General features: G+C 41.6%; 2 protein-coding genes across 2 annotated transcripts in view; one reads left to right on the top strand and one right to left on the bottom strand.

Annotated features, from left to right (window-relative positions):
- Nucleotides 1-3,347, bottom strand: part of LOC124155498 (T-box protein H15-like) — a 161,409-nt gene extending 158,062 nt beyond the window's left edge. Inside the window, exon 1 of the mRNA XM_046529359.1 lies at nucleotides 2,720-3,347. Within this exon, the coding sequence (XP_046385315.1) occupies nucleotides 2,720-2,858 (139 nt within the window). The 5' untranslated portion in view covers nucleotides 2,859-3,347. The remainder of the gene's footprint in view (nucleotides 1-2,719) is intronic.
- Nucleotides 3,251-3,715, top strand: LOC124154922. Its single transcript, XM_046528696.1, has one exon. It carries the CDS (start codon nucleotides 3,251-3,253, stop codon nucleotides 3,713-3,715), a length of 465 nt encoding a protein of 154 aa, XP_046384652.1.
- The last annotated feature ends 19,322 nt before the right edge of the window (nucleotides 3,716-23,037 follow it).

Genomic DNA, 23,037 nt, shown 5'->3' with positions numbered 1-23,037 from the left:
TTAAAAAAACACATAGTAATATTTCACTTGTAAAAATTTTTTAAGATAAGTGCGTTCAGGCACTGCTAATATTGCCATGACAACACTGATCTAATCTAATATTCAACCTATGCGCGGCTTTGAGAAAAAAACATTAACAGCTTCACCTATATTAGGTTCATCGCTCACTCTTGACTCTCAATTGTATATTATATTTATTTACAATGCCACTTCATCCGTTAAGAAGGCATTCGTTGAGGTAGCACGATTAGCACGAGCAATTGACTTGAAATTCGGGGGTCAAAGAACGTATCCACACCATAGCGGCTTAATGTTATTCTTGAAGGTTTCATGAATCAGATTAACAATGTTTTCTACTACTGTTCCGTGTATCGGCTCCACTTTTGTACCGTCTCATATCAAACCGAAGACGCGGCAATGTTTCTAAGGCGCTCAACACATTCGCCTCTCCGGTACACAGTTTTTTTTGCCTAGCGACGTCTCTTTTCGGCATTCTAAGGGCTAATCTTTGGTAGTTCTCGTCAAAAAATTCTGCTCTCTGCATCAAATTCTAACGCGGTAAAAATATGAGCATGTACGGATAGGGGTGTGAAAGCATTTTGAGGAAGATATTTGCGGTTTTGCTCCAAGCGGTGACATTTTTAAAAGCAGTTATCTTTATCTCTATTTTTATCATAAGCTCTTCCAACTATTTATTTCTACAATGGGGCAGTGATATTATCTTCAACGGCGTTCTTTCATTGAATATTCTCCCATGTAATAGCCGGTGGCCATAGGTAACTATACTTGTATTCTCTATAAATTTAATTCAATAATATAAACAAGCCTCGTGGCTCAGTGAAAAAATATGTGATCAATGTTGCACGAAGAATGATATTAATACCCAGACGTTTCCAAGCAACATGTATACATCGAGTAATGTTCGAACGCGAAGTGACTAGATGATGTCGCCAAGTGCTAAGCAATGTCGTTGGTTTTAAAGGCCAAATAATTTTTATAGGAAATCAAAATGCCCTTTTTTAATTATCCACAATTCCCTTGTACTCCTCCATAAATCATCAATCAGATCCCTCGTTCCCACCACGGTAGCACGTTTGTAAACGTTCAGCGTTGGAAAATCATCTCTAACTGCAAATGTCATGGAAATTGCCTCCACACTTCCCGGTATTGCTTGAAAAGGGCATCTTCGGATAAGATAAGACTCTCTCCGTTCCTGCAGCACGCGGGTAACTTTGGTGAAACTCTCAAGTGCCGCACACGTAGTTCACCTGCAGAAGACCGAAGACGCGGGAGTCTACGATCCCGGTCGCCGACGCCACCTCAGCGGTGTGAGCCCTCACGCAGGGGCCCCAAAGTGGGCGTACCCCCAACGGAGGGAAAGGGCCCGATATATATACGCCAGGCACTATTAAGAATCTTCGCCTGTAGGGGACGTGGAAAATGAGGGGCTAATTTCTAACCTTCCAATTCTTGTAAATGTGTCCGAAGTTCTCCCTGCTACTAACACCAGCTTAGGCAAGCTTCTAACTAGCATTTGATATTGAAAGAAACACTTGCAATTTTCCACGATTATGAACTTCAATTCCGACCGAGGTTGCGATCTACCTCATCATTTTCAAGGTACAAAAACCTTTCGTACCTAAGCGTCATTTACAATATGGAAAAATTCCATTCCATCGCGCTTATTTTTTCTAATTTTATCCTCGCTAATCGCTGAAAGAAGCCTCGTTTTTTTGTTTGAAAGGAACAAAGAGTTTACCAGTAAGAAGCATATTTACACAACTTTGGATGTTCTTCTGTTAATTACCGTCTTTATTTATTTCTCCAGTCATCAACTTACCCGAATCAGCGCGTAGCGGCATTTACAACGCGTGTTCCCACATTATCAATGCAAAACGCAAACATCCATGGATAGGGACCTCCTAACCAAGCAGGACTCGAACCCACGACCTTCGGCTACGCAGGCGAGGGCTCTAGCATACCGCCACCGAGGATGGTAAGATATAGAATCAGCTTGTTTCGATATTCAATTTTGTAGTAATTCATACGGCTTCTGGAATCATATGGGCACTCTTATTTCGGGTCTAACCTCGTCTCTAGCAAGTCTTTTCCCCTCCAATCTACACATCGGGCCGCGTATTTCTAGCACCGCATTTACTATTCAGCGATCACCTCTGAACTACTAAAATCGCCCGGTTCGGAACAGCCTAGGAACCGTCATTTAGCGCTCACCTAGATTCTTGTCTGACCTCATATCGCTGTCCTTTGTACTTACAATTAGCCTGTGTCCGGAAAGCGACCGCGATTCTGATTGAGGCTGAGAGCCTGATGTACAACCATCCCGAGTCACATACACAGGAGGTGGCTTTCACGGTACCTCGTAGATGTTGGTCTGAAAAAATCGAATTTTTCGAGCGTACGCCATCTGTCAGCATCACGATATGTTATCCATTCATAGCCGAAGTGTGCTGTATTTTTTTCGCAAGTCTGTCTGTAGTAAATAAGTTAGAGAAGTCATCATAGCACTATAATAGGATGAGGGCTACATGCGTGGTGTGGTTTAACCCCCTGCCACACACGCTGGTGGTAGCTAGCACGGTTCCTCGTGGATGTAAGATGAAAGACATACGGTCTGTCTCCCAATAGATACTGGGAGTTGCCTGCGATCACTGTATTAAGTTGGCGGTGAGGGTGGTGATATGTCGGGGGGAGCACTCACCGTCGGTTGGCGGCGAGTCGGCGGCCTTCCTGCCGCTCTCCTCGGCCTCCGCTCCGCGGCCCATGATCGCCGCGATGGAGAAGTCGGTGGCCCGCGTGGTGGGCGTCTTGCCGGCGGACACCATGACGACGGGGCGCATCCTCACACAGACACGGGCGTCCCTCGCCAACGAGGGGCAAGGAGTGTTTGGGCGGGCACCGACAGGGGGGGAGGGGTCCCTGGTGTTCACTTTGAAGGGCCTTTTCGCCCCCACTCACACTCAAATGCGGTGGTGCGGGCACTGATGTCGGCCCGGGGCACCCGAACGGGGATACACTGTAAACATGTCTGAGAGGTTCGTGATCTCGCCGAACTGGTTGGTCCTTGCTATCACACTGGTGTTGTTCCGAGGAAGGAATGAATGCGACGTCCGTCTCCTGGAGAACTCCTCTCCGGGAATTTCGTCGAGGAAATCAGATGAGTGAGAAAACCAAAGAGAATAGCTGGAGGAAAGAGGAGCAAACAGAAGGATGGATAGAGGGAGGGATAAAGATGCCTAAGGAAGGGAGAAAATCCCGGCGACAGCAGCGAAACGTCGGCAGGGACTCACCGACAACACACTCCCGATGGCTGGCTCACCACTCACGGACTGGACGAAGGGCAGGCGACGAGAGGAGAGAACGGGGCAGGCCCCACGGCGGGGGCAGGGAGTGGTGGGGGCGGAGGGGCGGGGGCTGCAGGGGTGGGTGGGGCCCTCCATCTTTCTCCAGCGGCGGTCCGTCCCCCGCGCGCCAGAAGGGTGGGACCTCGTTTGGTTGTCCCACCGACAGATGGCAGGAGTGGACGCCGGGTGGGCGGGGCTTCAGTCTCTCACGCCCCACCCCCTTCGCCGATCAAGCCACGCCCACTCCCATTTCTCTCTTCTCTGGCGCGGAGGGGGCGTGGCTTGTTTGGGGCGCGGACGGGCAGTCGGAGACCGGAATGAAGCGAAGCGACGGGAATGAGGGATGTAGATGAAGTGGGGATTGGAGACTGAGGCCGAGGGGGAGGGGGGGTCGGGCCTTAAGAAAGAGGGAGGGGACTGTATGAAGGAAGCTAGCGGAGGGGGGAGAGGGGGGAGTGGTGTATACAATACAGCAGGGTGAGGAGAGGAGGAGGGATGGAGCTGACAAAGTGGTGGTGGGGGGAATCTCCATGGGAATTGGTCTGCGGCATTGTGACGTCACCACCTCAAGACCTCCCTTGTTTCTTTTCTATGAGTTTTATTTCGGTTTAATCGCCTGGTCAACTTGCACGATTTTATTGCGTGGAAAAGATTCATCCCTATGAATCGCTAACGTGGATTAAGAGGAGTGAATCATCTGGAAGGCATTCCGAAATAGGTAACAGAAAGCTTACCAAGGAATTGCTTTGATTTACGGGCGAGGGAATTCGGACGGGGATGTCTAAGGTTCTCGGGACAAAGAAATAGCAGCTAAAATTTACCTGGTAACTGTGCGATCGAGATATTTTGACCGAGAACGGCTGGCTCCCTGAACCCTCCGCCACGCGCCATTTGCGGCGGCTTGCGGTGTAGTATGTAAATATAGATCTTTTGAAGGAGACTTCTTTCGCCACCATTTCAAGTAGAACCCTTTTCTTCTTCCTTCTTCGCGCTCTGTACCAACTTACATCCCTCATTCTTCTCCACACTCATTTCTGGACCTCGTGTAGCTAATCGCCATGAACCTGCCATGGACAGAAGAAATCATGCCAAGCTTGAGTGCCATGAAAAATTAAAGTACATACATGTAAGCACGTTAATTTTCTTAGGAATTACTTTGTGAATATCCTTTGAGCACTTCATATTGAAAGAAAAACTTCACTTGATTCAACAGCTAATCGCAATATTATGTTAATGAATGGTGCAGTACTTTGGAGTTAAAATTAAATCCTGAAAAGTGTATGGTGATGAATATTTTTGAGAAAAGGATATCACTTCAAGAAGAATTCACACCGCTAGCGGGTTTCAACTATTAAATTATTTGATGCCGAGTCCGTAAAATACTTAGGGGCACCATGAGGCTATTGCGTAGGTGGCCAGTTTCGTGATGTTGTTACACAAAAAGTTCAGCGTTTCGGATATGCTTGGTGAGTTGAGGATGGGAATCGATACAGGGGCGTAGATTGAGGTATATAGGCTAAATTAACTTGGTCAAAATGAAGGAGAATATTTCCTAGACGATGTGAAAAATATACTTCGTTTACCGTCGTGCAATGGTAGACGTTATCACCAGTGGCGTAGCCAGGGGGGAGGTCCGGGGGGTCCACATCCCCCCCCCGAAATATGAAAACACAATTATTTCCTTCATAAAAGAAAACAAAATATTGAAAAATCATGAATTTACAAAATATTTTTTCAACAAATGAAGTTTTTTCGATAATGAAAATTTTTCAAATTAGTTTTAAACCCATTACTTAGTTACCTGTTTTTCAAAATTTTTCACCCCTGGTTTTGGACCTTGCTCTCCCCCTCACCCCCCCCCCCCCCCCCCACCCACCGAATAAAATTCCTGGCTACGCCACTGGTTCTCACTAGATTAAAATATAGGAAATGGACAGCAAAAAATATGAATTTAAAATGTCATCCTTTCCTCGTACTATTGCGGGTAGTAACAGTGTCTTGATTAATAAAATTAATGGCGCCACTCGCTCGGACGATTCATTGCATTTTTTTTAATTTTCCATTGTTCTGACGTTTCATGAATTTAATAATGGAATTAATTACCGTTGGTAAGTTATGCCTTTTCATAATGTGCACATATCTGTTACTATGCGAAATAGTTTCATGACCGCATGGTGTGCATGATCCTCTAACATAAGTCACCATATGCTTTGAGTATCTTCGAATGTTTTCGTGAAACTTTTAAAGATGTTGATATTAACCGACCCATGTTTGGAACTTCGGCTTCGGGTGCCTTATTTTGTGCGAAAAATTGGAATCCAAAAAACCACTTGCATTTATTAGAGTCTTCAAGGTACGCCGTTACAACAGTTTAGCATGCTTTTCTCGAAATATAAATAAATTAGACGTATCAAGAAATCGGAGGCATATAAGCGGGAAAGACTTCACCATCAAATTAATTACATTAAATATTTTACTCGTATACAATCAGGAGGTTGTTTACGACTGTCGCCGTTTTACTGCTCTCAGAATCGATTTCTCTCTGTCATGACTCTCCCCCCATTCCTCTTGTTTCCATTGCTCTCTTTATTCCCTCCATTCTCCCATTCTCTCGTGGTATTTCTCTTTTCAGATTCTCTAGAGGTTTCAAATCCAATACTTGCTTGGGCCATCTAATGTCATGCATCCTATTGGCATGGCAAAACCAGAGTAGTTGCTTCCTTTTTACTTCTAGGACTATATTTCCTTCCAAGTCCACTCTTTCTGCAAATCCACCTCATGTAATCTCTCTAAGTCGTCAATAAACTATTTCTGTTTTTTTCGTAATTTCCCAAACCTTTGCTTCATTAATCATCACACTTTCTTCCATTGTTTTATTTATTCTTACTTTCATTTTTCTGCCAATATTTTGATACTATATAAAATAGAATGTAGAACTTTTATGATATTTTTTCCCTTCGCATTTCTGTTGTTGATCTCGGGAGGTATGTGATGTAAAGTAGTTTTCCTAAATGCTCATATTTCCATGTGTGTGTAACCTATTTTACCAAATTTTATTTCACGGGTGACTCTCGTTCGCCCGACAGTTCACATCCACACTCACGCATCACGTCGTGTAAGCATGGGAAAACGCGCCTGCACCCACGCCTCCCCCAAGGGGAGCTTGGGTAGTTTTAGGGGTTCACGAGGAGAGCTGAATAAATGAGGCAATCATATTACCATACCGAGAGGGATCACGGTGCAAGGGGGTATTTCCGAGGGGTAATGGCCTAACAGGGGCACGCAAGTGGAGATAAAGTAGGGATCGCTGACAACGGGGAAGAAATACTTTCATGCGTATATTCGTCGTCGTAACGATTAACTTTTTTTCAACCCTAATATATGTACGCTGCAATTGCATATCTTTCAGCTTCATTCCTTCTTAATTTTGTTCGCAATTTTTCCTTGATTTTCTGTGCTAGGTGTTCCTCTCTACGTATTATCCAATTCATCAGCGATTATTTTGTTCTCATAGCGCATCGCGGCGTTCTCTATCTATAGTAGAAGAGATCACGAGAGGAAGGTAAAAGAAATAGACAGCAAAACTGAGAAATAATATTATTAAATGCTGCACTCGCTATGTCGCCCAAATGCATGTATTCTTTTCTTTATTTCCCCTTTTCTAGTGCGGGTTTGACGGTCCCCGTTTTCTTTTTCGGCATCTAACTAGTTTTATGCAGCTGCATTGATATATATCCACTCAATAGTTTGGTACTTTTTGCAAGGTTGACGTTAACGTGCGGGTAGCAATGTATGATCAGTAACACCCCACAACAACTGCTGGCTTGTGCAGGTGCTAAGGCCTTTTTCTAGATGACTACAAAGACGCAGTGTATTGCATGCCGCAGGTCGGCTTCTTACACTCACCCCTGCCAAACACCCCTGAGGAGGCGCGCAGGGTATCATGTAGATTTATTTATCCATTTGACTGTTTGTTAGTTTAACATGAGATATATATATGAGGTACATTACATGACATTGAAATCCTAGGTGTTACACAATGCAGTCCTATATTCTTGCGTCTCCCAATTCTATTACCTACTTCCCCGTGACTCTTCTTCCTGGTGCTTCCTTCATCACTTGACAAAGAGCCTGTCCCTTGCCCCCTACTGCATTCTTCCATCTTCTGCATTTTTCCATCCATTAATTACTTGCGCGTTGAGACTGATTTTTCCAGTGGGTCTACACTAATTTACAGAGATAACTGGTAAAAGCACAACTAACTGTGTTTGGCAGTCCGCGGGTTCGATGAAATTCATCCGGGTAATAGTAATGAGGGAGCGTGGTGGCCTAGTGGATAGAGCCTTTTCGCTGCTGATCGACGAGTCTCCAGTTAAAATCTCGGGTAAAGCCTTCGGACATGCCCAAAGTAAAATCCTGCAAGTGCAAAGTGGCTCAGGGAAAGGAACTGCCCCCCACGGGCGCAGCTAAGAATTAAGGCAAGGGGGGTTTAGACGCAACTGGGGGGTGTAGAATACCCGCCAGGGTAAGCGGGAGATGCGGGGCTGTCCCCTAGAAAATTTTTAAGATAAATGGTTCAAAATGGTGAGTTTCACGGCTTTCGGAGGGATATTTTATTAATATTTACACTATTCTATAAGTAATATTAATCCAATTAAGAAAAATGGATTCACCTAAAAAATTTCTCTGAGCTCTGGGGGGAGGGGTTTATCCCCCTAAACCTCCCCTCGCACCCAACCCTGATAATGTGAAGTTCACACGCCTGTCACCTGGTTCGGAGTGAAATCTACCCTCACCTAACCAAACTAGCCCTCGTGTAGGTCACAGAGTGAGTGAATGAAACCCCTAAAGAAAAGGGCGCGTGCACACGCATTCTATTTCATCAAATGGTGCGTCACAGAGTCTCTTCTTCTCCTCTTCCGTTGTAAACCTCTCTATTCATCCATTTTGTATTTCCAGAGCGAAGTCTCAAAGACTTCTGTTCTTTTATTTTTACTACTTTGTCTAGCGCCCATTTAATTTACCAGCTCGAGAAGTCGGTTAAAGAATCCCATGCAAAAAAAAGAAAATTGGATAAAACCATGTGATGAAAGTAAACTAATCAAATAAATCACACCAGACATCATGCTAACAGGTTGACAGATAAGAAATGAGTATAAAGTTCCAGATATACCTAAAGTATAGAGAGGTCAACAAAGGGACTGCTTAATTTCATTGATAGAACTCTAGGCATTTCAACCCTCGATGCAGAACAGCCAGACTTGGTGAGATCTATTGAGTCAGACGGAAGAAAATCATTGATGTGCTCTACTGTATCATTACCTACTGGTGCTCAGCAGAAAAAAACTGAATTCGCCATCTTGCCCACTTCGTCGCCTTACCCACCCAACTGGGTAATGTGACGAAAATTTAAATAAGGACTTGGATCTGAATTTTGGATGTTGCCAACCAATTTTTCGGAAAATAGTTATTTCAATGCGGTTATTTGTTAAAAGGCCGTTAAAAAAATCAGTTGGCTTTCTTAAAGAAGCAGGATTTAAAATAAATGTAGAATTCAAACACCATTACCTTCTCAAATAGAGAGGACTCTAATTGATATTGATTACCGTCGTCAACAAAAGCTCAAGTTCTGTGATGCACGACTCCCATCATCTGACCCTGACTTTGCTAAGGGACAAAATATAATTGCAAACTGAAGTACAACCAACACGGTAAATTATGCTAGCTGATCCATTGTGAAGACGCTTTAATGCATAATGTTTAGACGGGAATTACGCAGTTATAGTCTTCAAATAATGGGTATCGTCATAAGCTTACGCAACTCTCGGAACTTATGAATTCTGACGCGTGGTTATTTTTCGTAGAAGATATTGCAACTCATAACAACGTAAATTTCCTCTGCGAAGAACTATTCCGCTTTCTTCAAATACATTTCGAGTGTTATGTCGCACCGGTTGCTAAGTAGGTAATGAGATTAGTAGGTATAATAAGCATGGGTTTTGCAGATTCAGACTTCGCGAAGTTGATAAACTTCATTGTAAATGCAATACTAATCCGTGAGAGTTCTTTTGATGATATCCATATCGGAAGTGGATACATTATTTTTTACGACAATATGAAGAAGAAAAAATCCGTGTGCAAGGAGTTTTAACGTTAAATCGATGAATATGAATAAGGACAGAGCAACCACCGTAGATAAAGCGAAACAAATTACGATATACATTCCTAGAAACGAATAGATATCCTATTCCATAGACTTCTGTCGGCAGTAGATATTAATCGACATGTAAAAGCAGTCGTTTTAAAAAAAGATGTACTTATCTAAAGTTTATTTGCTCTGCAATTTGATGACGTTATCAACAAACTAATGACGAAATCTTCTCGCATTTTTTATAAATAAATGAAAACTTATCGATGTTGACTCAGTCACCTGATGTAAAAAAAGCAGCTAAGGGTTTGTTTCGTAAGGGGTCCCTCCGGTACCTCAGCCCACCTCATCAAATCTAAGGTCTTCACACCGTTTGGCTGACTTTTTTATGTCCAATTTATATAATTTCCTGGTACGACTATAAAATTATTTTTCCGTGAACTCGTGACGAAAGGTGCCAACAGGACCAAGGTTTCACGCCCCTTCCTATGGAAGGATTGCTGCACTTGAAGGCCCCTCCCAAATGCACTCGTAGAAATCGAAATCGCAAAGAGTAGAAATTGTGATGTCTCTAAAAAATCTCAGCTACCGCCGGAATTTAAACCCTGGTCCCCTGGGTGGGAAGCCTACATCCGCCAGTAACCGTGGTGGAAGTGATCTTTTTTAGTTTACAATCGCCTCGCATGCGTTAAATGTGTTGTGCATATGCTAATTGGCTCAGTTTCATACTACTGCCGTTAATTTCTTCGTGAAAATTGGACATGTATAGTAACTGGTAGCGCCGCGAGTAGCGATATTGAAATCTGATTTTAATGCGTGCAGAGCGGCAACAATAGGGTCCTATAGTTTTTTTTATTGCCTAAATCGAAAGATTATTACTCCTGGAGTACGTATTTCACGCTTTTAGATTTTTAAATGACGATATCTATTTTTGGCGATTAAATGAAAAGTGAAAAATTTCAAGCGCGCGAAAACGCGACGGCTAAGTATGAATGCTGGGAAAAGCCCGTGTTAGGGCATTCTGGTTCCGGCTGCCCCGTATGAGACCACCTTGGTGCGAGGCTATGAGCGCCGCTACGATTCAGGCTGCTAGCAGCTGGCGCATGGCTTAAATAAGGACTATTAATACCCTATCAAACGAAGGAAACTTTCCGACCATAGGCAATTTTCATAAGTGATTATGAAGAGATGTTTCACTGATCTCTGTGCCACATGCATGCATTGGAATGTATGGCAGACGATGTAAAACTCCGGACTACTCGTATAGCATCTAATTGTAAGTTCCTGTGACGTCACGTGGAGTGGCATCAGTGGCGTATCCAGGAATTTTGTTCGGGGAGGGTCCTGAACCAGGGGGAATATTTTTGAAAAACAGGGCACTAAGTAATTATTTAATTTAACTAAGTAATTACTATAGCAATTAATTTTAATACATTTCATATACGAAATAACTTCATTTGTTAAAGAAATATTTCGTAAATTCATGATTTTTCAATATTTTGATTTCTTCTGTGAAGGAAAATAAGTGTGTTTTTATATTTCGGGGGGGTCCGGACCCCCTGGACCTACCCCTGGCTACGCCACTGAGTGGCATCGTATGGGCGTCAATCTGGCCTTTTTCAAATGAGGTTAAAATTGACCATTAACATTCGTCTAAACTGGGATTTCTAAAACCATATAATTTGTATATTATGAATACACTAACGGTGAGTAACGAATCGCAATCAATGCCTTTCGTTTTCTGTGATGAAGGAAACTACCTATTCTTTTTGTGCATGGAGAACCACAGTCCGTGTCCGCCATTGTCTTCGGGTCTCCGCGGAAACGTAGGGGATGATGGCGGAGTAGGCTCACCGCGAAAGACCGCCAATCGAATCGCCAATCCGGTGAGGCACTCTCGATTCAACCGCACCCCCCCTCACCTCCTTTTCCACTTCCAACCGCTTGTTTCCATAATGAAATGCACTTTTGCGTGAAGCCGAATGAATGCGTTCATTTTCACAGCAAAAAAAAATAAGAACCAAGATACGTTGCATCCGGTCGTTACGGCGACGCTGAAAATGCCGTATAACGATGCGGGACGGATGGAATCCCATCAGCCATTGAGGCGGAAATAAAAAAAACAACTTGGGAGGCAGTGTAGACCCAAATGAGGGCCCCTAATGATACATTATCCGCTTTCGTTTTGGGAAACGGAGAAATTCCTTGGGTCCACACGAATCGGGGTGATTTTCATTTGTGGAAGGTAACAAAAAATAGAGGTACATGCCTTCTTGCCGCCCTATACGTGATAATAGGCTTTCACCGATATGCAAATCCTATCTCACACAAGTGTATCGATCATCTGCTTCCTCCCGAAAATATTAACAGCGTTTCCGTGAAAGGACGAATGTCGCAAGTCACAAAGACAGCTGCGTTAGAACCCTTCGAAAAATCGGATATTAATGACACCTTGTCCAGTTTTTTCAACATAAAAACTCTCACTTAGCTATTCGAAAGTAATTTATGATTGATTTTCTCCGTGATTGGGCAAAGTATTTTACTGAGGGAGAGATTATCCATGTGTAGGCTTTCGTGGAATAGTGAAGATTCAGCGGAGAGGTTTATGGACGAGTAAAAAACGCTGTCGATACCAGCGGCGTAACTATGGGTGGTATGATCATCCCTCAAAGCCTCAAGACAAATTAAAAAATTATTTTAAAACTTCTGTCTAGTTTTGACATATAAGAACTGGAACTGCTAACAGTTAAATTTTAATTGCCAAAATGATGTAAATTGTAATTCGAGGCATGTCATTTTTCAAATATTTTCCCGGACTAGGAGGGGGGGGGTCGACCCCCAGGACCCTCCACGTCCCCCTCCCAAAGCATATTCCTAGTTACACCACTGGTCGGTACAGCCTCTCTGCACTTCATCGTCCTGAAGGAGTTAGCTGCAATGCTGGCGAAACTGTTGTCTAAACGCGGTGCATATGCCGTGAACCTCTCCGCATTAGGGAGAGAGAAAGTCACAGGAAAGACAAACAGGCTGGGCTGCGCTGGTGCGCATATGCTACGATGTTCAGCCGGAGCTGCTAATCGCATGTGAGTCGGTGTTTGTTTAAGTTCGGGCAGTTTTAATACGTAGGGTGTATTATGCAGTTCCTGTGTGGGGAATGTGTTTTATGGTGTGATTGTAATTATATTGAGCGTGTTTTTATGGGAGGGTGTGTTTGTTTAAGTGTTTTTCATTGGGTTTGAAGATGTGTTAAGTGAATGGGGAATTTTGGTCTTCTGTGTTTGAAGTGATGGTTAGGTTCATAGTTCCAAATGTGGTGTGGTTTCCAAATGTGTTGTCTGTTTTGCTGAGAGATATTTCGAATTTTGTTTTAATGGTGGTGAGGTGTTGGCCGAGAGGAGGGATTTTGAGGTTGTCACAGATGTAGTCAGTCATTACTGACGAACCATGGAGCGTCGACGATTCGACTCAGCAGTTTACTCAATTCGTATGCTCTTTATACCATAAGAAGGTACACCCAATGATTTTTTCTTTACGATGTCACTCGGTAGGATACTAAAAAATTGTTTCAGTCGTCTTCCGCACGATCATCTCTTCTTTTATGCGCTTAAAAACAAGAAAGTTAATTTGCGTCATTAGCTTCTGCATAGATAAACAATGATGTGGAAAACTAACAAAGTCAATAATTCCGGAGACTGCTGTCCCACGTACGGTTTAGAAATTGTGAATCCGTAAGCTTCAATGTCTGAAAATGGAATTTCCCGCTGCCCAATCACTGCATTTCGTGCCGATGCTTTTTATTTTCACAGAAAAACCCTTTCATCAGATTGGAGGATAATACCATAAAGTTATCACTCGCACGTTTTCTCTGGGTGAGGAAACCCGCTAATACTAAAGCCTTTACATTGAGACAAAATGCTAAATATCTTTAATTTGCTGGCACACCATAGCAAAATTTACAATTTACACAATTGTAAATGTGGCAGAAGCATGCTTTTAACTTTTTAGAACATATTAAGAGGTATTTTGGCAGTGTATTCTAATACCGGTGATAGTATTATCAGAAATTATGACTTTCCTATTTGAAGTATATTGTCTTCTTATTTTATGGGATTGCATGCCACTAAAAGGAATGGATATTTCCAGCCAGAGTATCCACAACCAACAATCTTTGTGACCACAAATTTTCAACGATTCATTTAAGCGAGTGATAAAGAAAATAATTCTCTCCACACATTCCCCAGAGAATCAAAGTGTATGTCGTAAGTATAATTTATCCTTCAAATCCTAAAATAAAATCTTTTTGATGGACTTTCTTTTGGCAAGACAGCCGTTCCATAAGAACTTCCATAAGAAACAAATCACCAAACCACCTTTGATTGCCTTCATTGTGTAAAATTTGAATCCACACTCGAGTATTGTAAGATGATCGGTGTAGTTACGAGTTTTTTTCTATAAATTCGATTCAAGTCCAATATTTAGCGCGCTAGGCTTAGATTGCTTGAACAATATAGAATGGATATCTTTAATAGCGACACAGAGAACATTATATTGGTCTCTGTAAATACTATATTTCCAGGTCCGATAGAAGCGATAAATTAAGAGAGATGTTTTGCCAAACGGATAGATATGGGAATTCGTTTTTTCCCCGAACCATAAAGGACTTTAATAAACGCTAGTCCCAACTTCGTTAGAGCACTTCATTTTTGTATATGGCTAGTGTTCTAACACCCCCTGCCACACGCCTTTTAGGCGGCTTGCGGGGTATTGTGTAGATGTAGATTTATTTGTAAGTTAACGAAATTTTCAAATTAAAATTGTCGCTTTCACATCTGATATCCGGAAATGTAAAAAAATTCGAGGTTCGGCTATGAATCGCAGAGAAAATTTGGTGAAAATATTTTCCTTAGGTCTATATCCCTGCATTTGGAGGGGACTGTGGCATCATTTTGATTGAACTGAAATATGTTGGCCTCATCGAACGCTTAAATGTGCTAATAACTCAGAGATGAAAATTATGGGGATCCTACGTTTTATTTTTTTCATCATTTTATTTTCAAGAATAGGATTTCATCAAAATGTAATTTATGATATGCATGTAATCTATATTTTTCGACTCAAAGACTGCGATACCTGGAAACCATCTGATTTTCAAATGGAATTACTAGAAAATATTAATAAAAAAAACCTCAACACTATTTTATAAATTGGTAAAGAATAATAATATCACTAAGTTCTTTTCCGTGACTTTAAAAGGTATTCTACTTCGGTGTGATAAATGAAACAACTGATTCTCGCCTCGTCAGCACATTGCCATACCCCACCGTATCGCATTGAGCCTTACGGGCTTGCCTAAAAAAAACGTGGGCGGATTCCTTCAATGTAATTCCGAATTCTGAATATCAACAGTATTTCTCACGTACGTCCACTCTCTCACGATTGGAATAATTCACGCACATTACGTAACGTTGTTTATTCCACTTCTCCACGCCTATAAACGTGAATTCCACAGCGATCATGCACGGTCGCCCAGTTGAAAGACGCCTATTTTTCGTCAGCAGTCATGGCTTGCCCATAACGAGGTGCAGGAGGCGGAGCCGCACATAAATTTTGAAATCTCCCTCGACCCCCAAATTAGCACCAAGCAACTCATGCACGATCTAATGCTCACTCATTTGATGCGTGTACAAGGAACGTCTCGCATGGTACTCCAGGTCACAATATTTACTGCAACTAGTGGTAGTAGTATTTAACAACATATTCCTTTCTGAGTAATTCAATTTTGAATCGGCTTTGAATGCGAAACCTTATCGAATGCCTTTCTGAAGTCTAAAAATATATCGTCGATTTGAACATATCTGTCACCCGCGGCCGGGATATCATGAACTAAGAGAGTTAGCTGGGTTTCACAAGACCTCCCTTTTCTAAACCCGTGTTGTTCTTTTCCTAACAAATGTTGGCTATCTAGATGGCCCATTATTAAACTAAAAAGGATATATTCTAATATTTTGCGATATATGAAAGTAAGTGAGATAGGCCTGAAATTACTATGCTTAGTCAGAGTAATTACTTGAGTATGGCCACTCTCTAGTGAGAAGATTCCACAGAGGAAAATTTATTTTTCCTATCTGAAATCTCGCGAAATTGAAATATTCGGGTACAAATTCCAGCCAATGATTGTCCCTCGTGGATTCTTTCAGTGAGACATAGAGAACATTATTTTAAAACTGCTCCATATTTAAAGGCCCAGAAGATGATGGATAAAATAAAGAAATTACAAAGCTGAATAAACGACGAATGCTATTACTGCATCTGACAATGAGTTCTCTCCATTTTTAAGTAAAAACTCTTCATTACCCCTCATATGCTTGGATAAAAACAATATATTACTCTTCTGTAACTCATACGGAGGAAAATCTTTAGTTTTGAGTCACATATTCGGGATTAATTCCTTTAATTGATACGAAGAGGTAAACATGAGGTGAATTCAGGTAAGAGTAAAGAATTTTGAAGCTGGCATCAACGATACTAAGATAAATGTTGGAAAGAGCATTTGGGGCATATAGGGAAGGACACGGGGAGAGTGGTAACCGATTGGGCGGAGATCTTGGCTGACGATCGAGGGTAAAGCCCTTACACCATAAATCAAAATCCTCGGAGTGCAAGGTAGAGCACGGAAACGAACTACCACCCCCACCACCTTGAATGTGTGGATTCCACTCGCCTGCGGTTAAGTATGGGGTGAACTCTACCCTCACCTATCCAAACCAGCCTTCGGTTTGAATCACTGATAGAGTGAGAGAATGCTGGGAATATCTAGAGAGGACGAATACAAGAAATGGAATAAGAATAGCCTCATGGATGGAAGAAAGAAAAGCTGAAATATTGGGAACGATACAAAGAGTCGACAATGAAAATGGCGTGACGTATAATGAAACCGTTGAAATAGGGTTCCATGCAGCTCATTTAAAGCTGGTTGCATTATTGAGTGAATAAGGATCAATGCTTTTATATCAATGGCACATTTGTAATTGTGGACAAATGAGATGATTTCATGGGACAACTTCGGCTTTTTAGCAATGAAAAAAAGTGATGATATTGATAGTTCCGGATTAAATTCAACGAATCCAATTTCTATGCCAACGCAGCAGTTTCTACGGAAATCTCATAAAATTGTAATTAATAGTAGACTATGGAAACACTAATTTCAGCTACAACCGTATTCCCAGAGATGATCATGAACCTATTCTTAAGCTATTTTAAGATGGCACTACCACCCTACGGTGCAAATAATGTTAAACTCACTGAACCCTTACCACTCTTCCGAAGGAAAAAAATACTTCTTCCGAGGGCAATGAAACGGATGTCATAAATGACGACAAAAAAAGCCATGGTGGACAACGTACGGCAAAAAAAAAGAAAACAGAAATTCAGATGAAGGGCTGAGAATGTGCTAATGGAGGTCTAACGACTCCCCACCTTAACGATTCTTTCACGCCGTACTTGGCGAGCAAAAGCGACGGAGATAAGGCCGAGTGAGGAAGGTGTTTTTTCGGCTCGGTGCATGGCAACTGATGAAGTCTGGGGTAATAGCTTTAATTGGTACTTGTATTTTTTTCGACGGACAAACCTTGAGAGCGCGTGCAAATTAAAACGAACCGAAAATACACGGTGTTTTTACCGAGTCTGGTCCTTCAGTAAGTATAACTATTTGAGTATACAATTTTTGACACGAGTTTAAGTACTGAATTGAATCGACGGAAACCATTGTAATGGACGAATTTTTGTCTTTAAATATTGGATGTATATGGATCAAAATTTTAAATGACGGCTCGTCCCAAAACTACTGATAAAATCTCGGGTAATAGCGTTAATCGGCATTTGTAGGGATCGAGTTGGTGGGGTGGCTTGAGTGTTGGCTTCCGACCCCGTGGGCTCGGGTTCCCATCCCGGCGGTGGCTGAGAATTCTTCAGAGACTGCCCGATCACTGCTTGAATGTTGTGCGGAGGACATGACATGCGCAACACTCCGTCCGTCGGATGGGACGCTAAGCCGTTAAAAAAATTTTTGTTACCATATCCATACATATTATTGTACAAATTGATTGTGAATTCGTAACACCAATAAATATTTACACTGCGCAAGTTTTCAATCTTAAGGCCTGCTTACACGGTGCATTAACACGTACGGGTTAATGTCCAAATGTATGAACGCAAGAATAAACGCCAAAATGCACCGTGTAACCACCCAACTTGTGCGAATGCATGCACATAAAATAAAACCTGTTTTAATTCGGTTCATGCATTCGTACATGTCCAGTTCCGGTCCACAAACATCATTCACGCAAACGTACATTAACTTTTACGTGTTAATGTACGGTGTAAATAGGCCTTTGAGCTTCCTCAGCGATCTATGTCTCTCTTTCAGGACTTTTGGTTATGAAATTTCGAGCATTCGACCAGGTTGCATATGGTCCGATTAGAAAAGTTAGAATGAAGTACTCGTAGTCGATTACCTTTTCCCATCTTCTTTCCCCTTTTCTGGCCTACGCTTCACAAAGTATTTCATAATAACTTTCCTGTCTCCTTTCAATACACTCACTTAAAGCCAAAGTATTGCTCTTCAGAATGCTGATTAAATCATTATTAACATACGCTTCACCAATATAGCTGATGGCTACAAAGTTATACCTGCAGAGAATGTAATCCAATGGGACTTACTTGATAGGTAAATAGGTCCATAATAAAGTTAGTGGACGCGCCTTTGTACATTCGAAATAAGGGTCTACGAAAATACCTGCACATTATTCCATTTCTGATAAAAATGAAAGGTGATTTTCCCATTTTTTAAATCTCTTTTGGAAATGGACAAATCCTTTGGGAGCATGCACCATCTGCAAAGGCAATCCACTGAACCCCACTATCCGCCCTTTTACCCAATCATATCTCCTTCGCGCAGTTACCGATAAGTCATACTGTGACCCAATTGATCAATTTACCTCAAACGACTTTTATTGAAATACACCGGAGATAACCTTTAACTGGGACTGGTGTAAAAGAAAACAAAAGTGATACTCCGGTGAGGCGAGTAGTGGCCCCTCCTGTTACGTAACAACGGAAACAATAATAGGGTAGTTTCCTTCATCATAGAAAACGAAAGGCATTGATTGCGATTCGTTTCCTACCATTAGTGTACTCATCATATAAAAATTATTTTGTTTTAGAAATACCGATTTAGACGAATGGCAAGGGTCAATTTTATTACCATTTGAAAAAGGCCCGATTGGCGCCCTTGCGATGCCACTCCACTTGACGTCACAGGGACCTAGTTTCTATACGAGGAGATAGGAGTTTCACATCGTTTGAGATTATCAATGCATGCATGAGGCACAGAGCTAAGGGAAACATGTCTTAATAATCACCTATTAAAACTGGCTAAGGTCGGAAAGTTTTCTTCGTTTGATAAGGTATTAATAATCCTTATTTAAGTCAATCGCTACCTGCTAGCAGGGCACTCTGCTACCTGCTAGCAGCCTGCATCGCAGCGGCGTACATACCCAAACCCCAAGGCCACCTCACACGGCGGTAGCGGGAACCAGGATGACCTAACACATGCTTTTCCCAGCATTCATACTTAGCCGTCGCGTTTTCGCGCGCTTGAAAATTTTCACTTTTCATTTATTCGCAAAAAATAGATATCGTTATTTAAAAATCTAAAAGCGTGAAATGCGTATTCCAAGAGTAATAATCTTTCGATGTAGGCATTAAAAAAATAGTAAGAAACCACCCAACTGGTTAAAAAGATTTCAATTTATACCGAATGATGGCGATTATTCACCGAAACTCGGGTCGCTTAATTTAACATAAAAAGTCGAGCAAGTGACGTTCATTAGCCTGTAAACCACAAATTTCTTATAGTATACTAAAAAAGTGATGGTTACTTTGCGGCAGAGCTTATGAGGGGATCGTTATGTAAGTGTTTGAAGAAAAGGTTAGTGAAGAGTCTGATATGGAGTCCAGCTCTTTACGGTGACGAAACGTGGTCACCAAGGAAGGAGAACGTGAAAAGACTTGAGGCATTCGAGATGTGGGTGTGGCAAAGAATGGAGAAGGTGACGTGGACGGAGAGGAGGAGGAACAAAGAAGTGCTGGACATGGTGGGTGAGGAGAGGAGGCTTTTAGATGAGATACGGAGGAGATATCTGGAATGTTTGGATGGAACGAGTACTTAGCGGAGAGAGAATGTTAAAAACAGTGTTGGAGTGTGGAATATTGGTTATACTGGGGAGAGGAAGGAATAAAATAGGATTTTTACATTTAATGAAGAGGAGAAGGCCTTATTGTGAATTGAAGAGAGAAATCCACAAAGAGAGGGAAGAATACGTCGAGAGTTCTCGGGATCGCGTCACGAAGTCTATTCGCTGGGATAGCCCTAAATCTGAGGGAAGAATGCTTCATGAATACTCCATGGAAACCTACCGTAATAGGGTGGTTTCCTATTATTTTTTAATTGCCTAAATCGAAATATATTACTCCTGGAGTACGCATTTCACGCTTTTAGATTTTTAAATGACGATATCTATTTTTCGCGATTAAATGAAAAGTGAACATTTTCAAGCGCGCGAAAACGAGACGGCTAAGCATGAATGCTAGGAAAAGCCTGTGTGACGTCATTCTGGTTCCCGCTGCCACCGTGTGAGGTGACCTTGGGGCGAGGACATGTGCGCCGCTGCGATGCAGGTTGCTACCAGGTAGCAGAGTACCCTGCTGGCAGGTAGCGCTTGACTTAAATAAGGATTATTAATACCTTATCAAAAGAAGGAAACTTTCCGACCATAGGCAATTTTAATAGGTGATTATTAAGATATGTTTCCCTGAGCTCTGTGCCTCATCTCATTGGTAATCTCAGAGGATGTAAAGCTCCTATCTACTCCTATAGAAACTAGGTCCCGTTGAAGTCACGTGGAGTGGCATCCAATGGGCGCCAATCTGGCCTTTGTGTAAAATGCGGTAAAAATTGACCATTGCCATTCGTCTAAACTGAGATTTCAAAAACCAAATAATTTGTATACTTATTATGAACACACTAATGCTGGGTTACGAATCTCAATCATTGCCTTTCGTTTTCTATGATGAAGGAAACTACCCTATTGGTAGAGTATTTTAATAGATAAATATATGGGCTCACGCTTCCCGACGTAGTCAGTCCCTTTAACAGATCCACCAAGCATCCCAACAGTCTTGATTCTATGAACAGCAAGACGGAAGGTGTGGAGCGAGTATTTTGAAAGGAGGGAATTTAGAAATTGAAGTTTGAGGGTAGAATGGTGGGTAAACAAGAGAGAGGAAGGAAGAGGATATAATCATTAGATAGAATGAAAGGACCAGGCCCTATTGTGAATTGAAGAGGGAAGTACATGAAGGAAGGGGAGGCTGCCAGAATACTTCATGGAAATATATTTTCATCGCTAGATTCCTTTAATAATAACCTTGCAGTCAGTTACGTCATGACAAAATTAACTGTGCCGGAACGCTTTTTCGTTAACTTTTTTAGAAGTGAAATATTACTCTGTCTGTTCTTTTATTACAAGCTATTATTTACGTTTTATATAAAATATTTTGGTTACGAATGTGTATAGTAGAAATTTTGAGGCAATAAAACTGATAAAAGTGTTCTTTCATTATCATTTCTTTTGTTAACCAGTGCCGGAACGGCGTTCCGGCACCTTGACACCACTGCTTGCAGTAGCAATGGAGTTCTATTGTCCGATCGTCCCATCTCAACTGCTTGCCAAATGTGTTCGTATTGAGGCCATCGCGAAGCCGAATGGTGAAAAAACGCTGCCGTGGCGTGTGCGACATCACAGAGAGATCCGCCAAAGTGGGTGCATATCTACTTCGCGTGCGCGGCGTTGCTCAATTTTCAGATAAAAATCGCCCAATGCGGAAATTATTCCCGTCCAAAGATTTAGGAAAGCCGCAATTTAGAATGCCCTAATATGAAGTCCCCGCGAGGGGGTAATTACGGTCGGAGGCCATTTTGCTGACTTTGATGAAAACGACCATAGGAGCGATTTCAGACGAGCTGCGAATAAGTGGCTCCCTCTTTAAAAGTTCCACTCCGAATGCCTCCTCGTAATGAGTTCTTGCCTCGACGACCCTCGCTGGAAACGAATGTGACGTAGATATTAGTTATGAGAACAGTGATAACAGAAGCATAAAAAATATCGAGTGCAGGTCTTCAGTTTGGGTGCCTAAAATATCATTATTTGCCAGCGCTTTGGAATCAAATGTTTTCCATTTTTAGGGCAGCATAGAAATAATCATTTGAGGGTACAAAACCTACATCTCATTGCTTATTTAACAAAATCGATACAATTTGAAGAGTGATAACATTATAATTTGTTATATGGGTACACCATTATTGCTGCTTCATTTCTGGATGAATCTTCCAACGCTTATAGTAAGTGTAATAAATATGATAATGGAACTTTAAAAAAAAACTTAGCATGATGCCTCTACGAACCACCAAAAAAGACCTCTTAGAGTCAATATGTACAACATGAAACGTGATTCAATTGTTTTTATGATAACAGAGCAACTGGATGTCAGTAGATACAATTATAAACCTCAATATAAATCCATAGGTAACATTTAAAATAGTAAAAATGATTTTAACGGAGCAATTTGGGGGACCGTTCTCACACCATTTCATTCATTTCTGAAATACTATTATTTGGAGTGATTCCAGAGAGCGATCCATCATTTTTGCGTCCAATATAATTGACACGTTCCCTGGATATACTTTTCTTGGATCAGCCAGCCCTCAATTCACACTACCTCCTTCAATATTGCCGTAGAACTCTAGATTGCTGTACTAAAATTATGATATCATCTTATCCGATCCGCTAAATGGTAAGAGTAATATTTCTACTGATTTTGCTACAAAAGGAAATTCACATTCAGTGGATATTTCCAGTCTCGATAAAAGTTTCTCGTATTCAGCAAAAAAATAACTGTCGATAATGGCGCGATCTATCGTCACGCATCGTAATTACGAATCTAATGCTAAATAATTGCCACAGAGGATTTCAATCAGCAAATTATACCCTTCACTTTATCGCCTACTCACCGCAAATGCCAATTTTCCTCACTGTAATGCATGCTGGTAGAAAATTGCTCGCCTTTTTAAAATTATTCCAGCTATTATACACCTATATTTCAAATCGGACTCCAGAGAATCATTTCCCTGCCAACCGCGATCACGATAAACATTTTCAAACGCAAGTTATCTCAATTCGTTCTTAAATTAGCCTTAAATACTAGTGATTTGGATACGGTAAATAAAAACTGCAGAAAGATGCAATTTTTACCCTATAAATTACTTCTAATCGTTGCTGAGATTGCTACCATCTACGGTAACTCAAAACAACACAAGCAGGAAATTCCTAACTTTGTCGTGTCCATATAGTAGAACTGTGCCTAACTAGTTTTGAACTAAGCCAACTTCATTGCTTTCTTTTCCAAGCA

The sequence above is a fragment of the Ischnura elegans genome, chromosome 3 (genome assembly GCF_921293095.1).
Source record: "Ischnura elegans chromosome 3, ioIscEleg1.1, whole genome shotgun sequence".
NCBI classification, from domain to species: Eukaryota; Metazoa; Arthropoda; class Insecta; order Odonata; family Coenagrionidae; genus Ischnura; species Ischnura elegans.
Note: the sequence above shows the minus strand (reverse complement) of the source record. Positions and strands in the feature narration are given on the sequence as shown.

Bases quoted from the DNA above. Each gene is read 5' to 3' on its own strand.
- LOC124154922 (XM_046528696.1), top strand. From the start codon at position 3,251: ATGCCTAAGGAAGGGAGAAAATCCCGGCGACAGCAGCGAAACGTCGGC.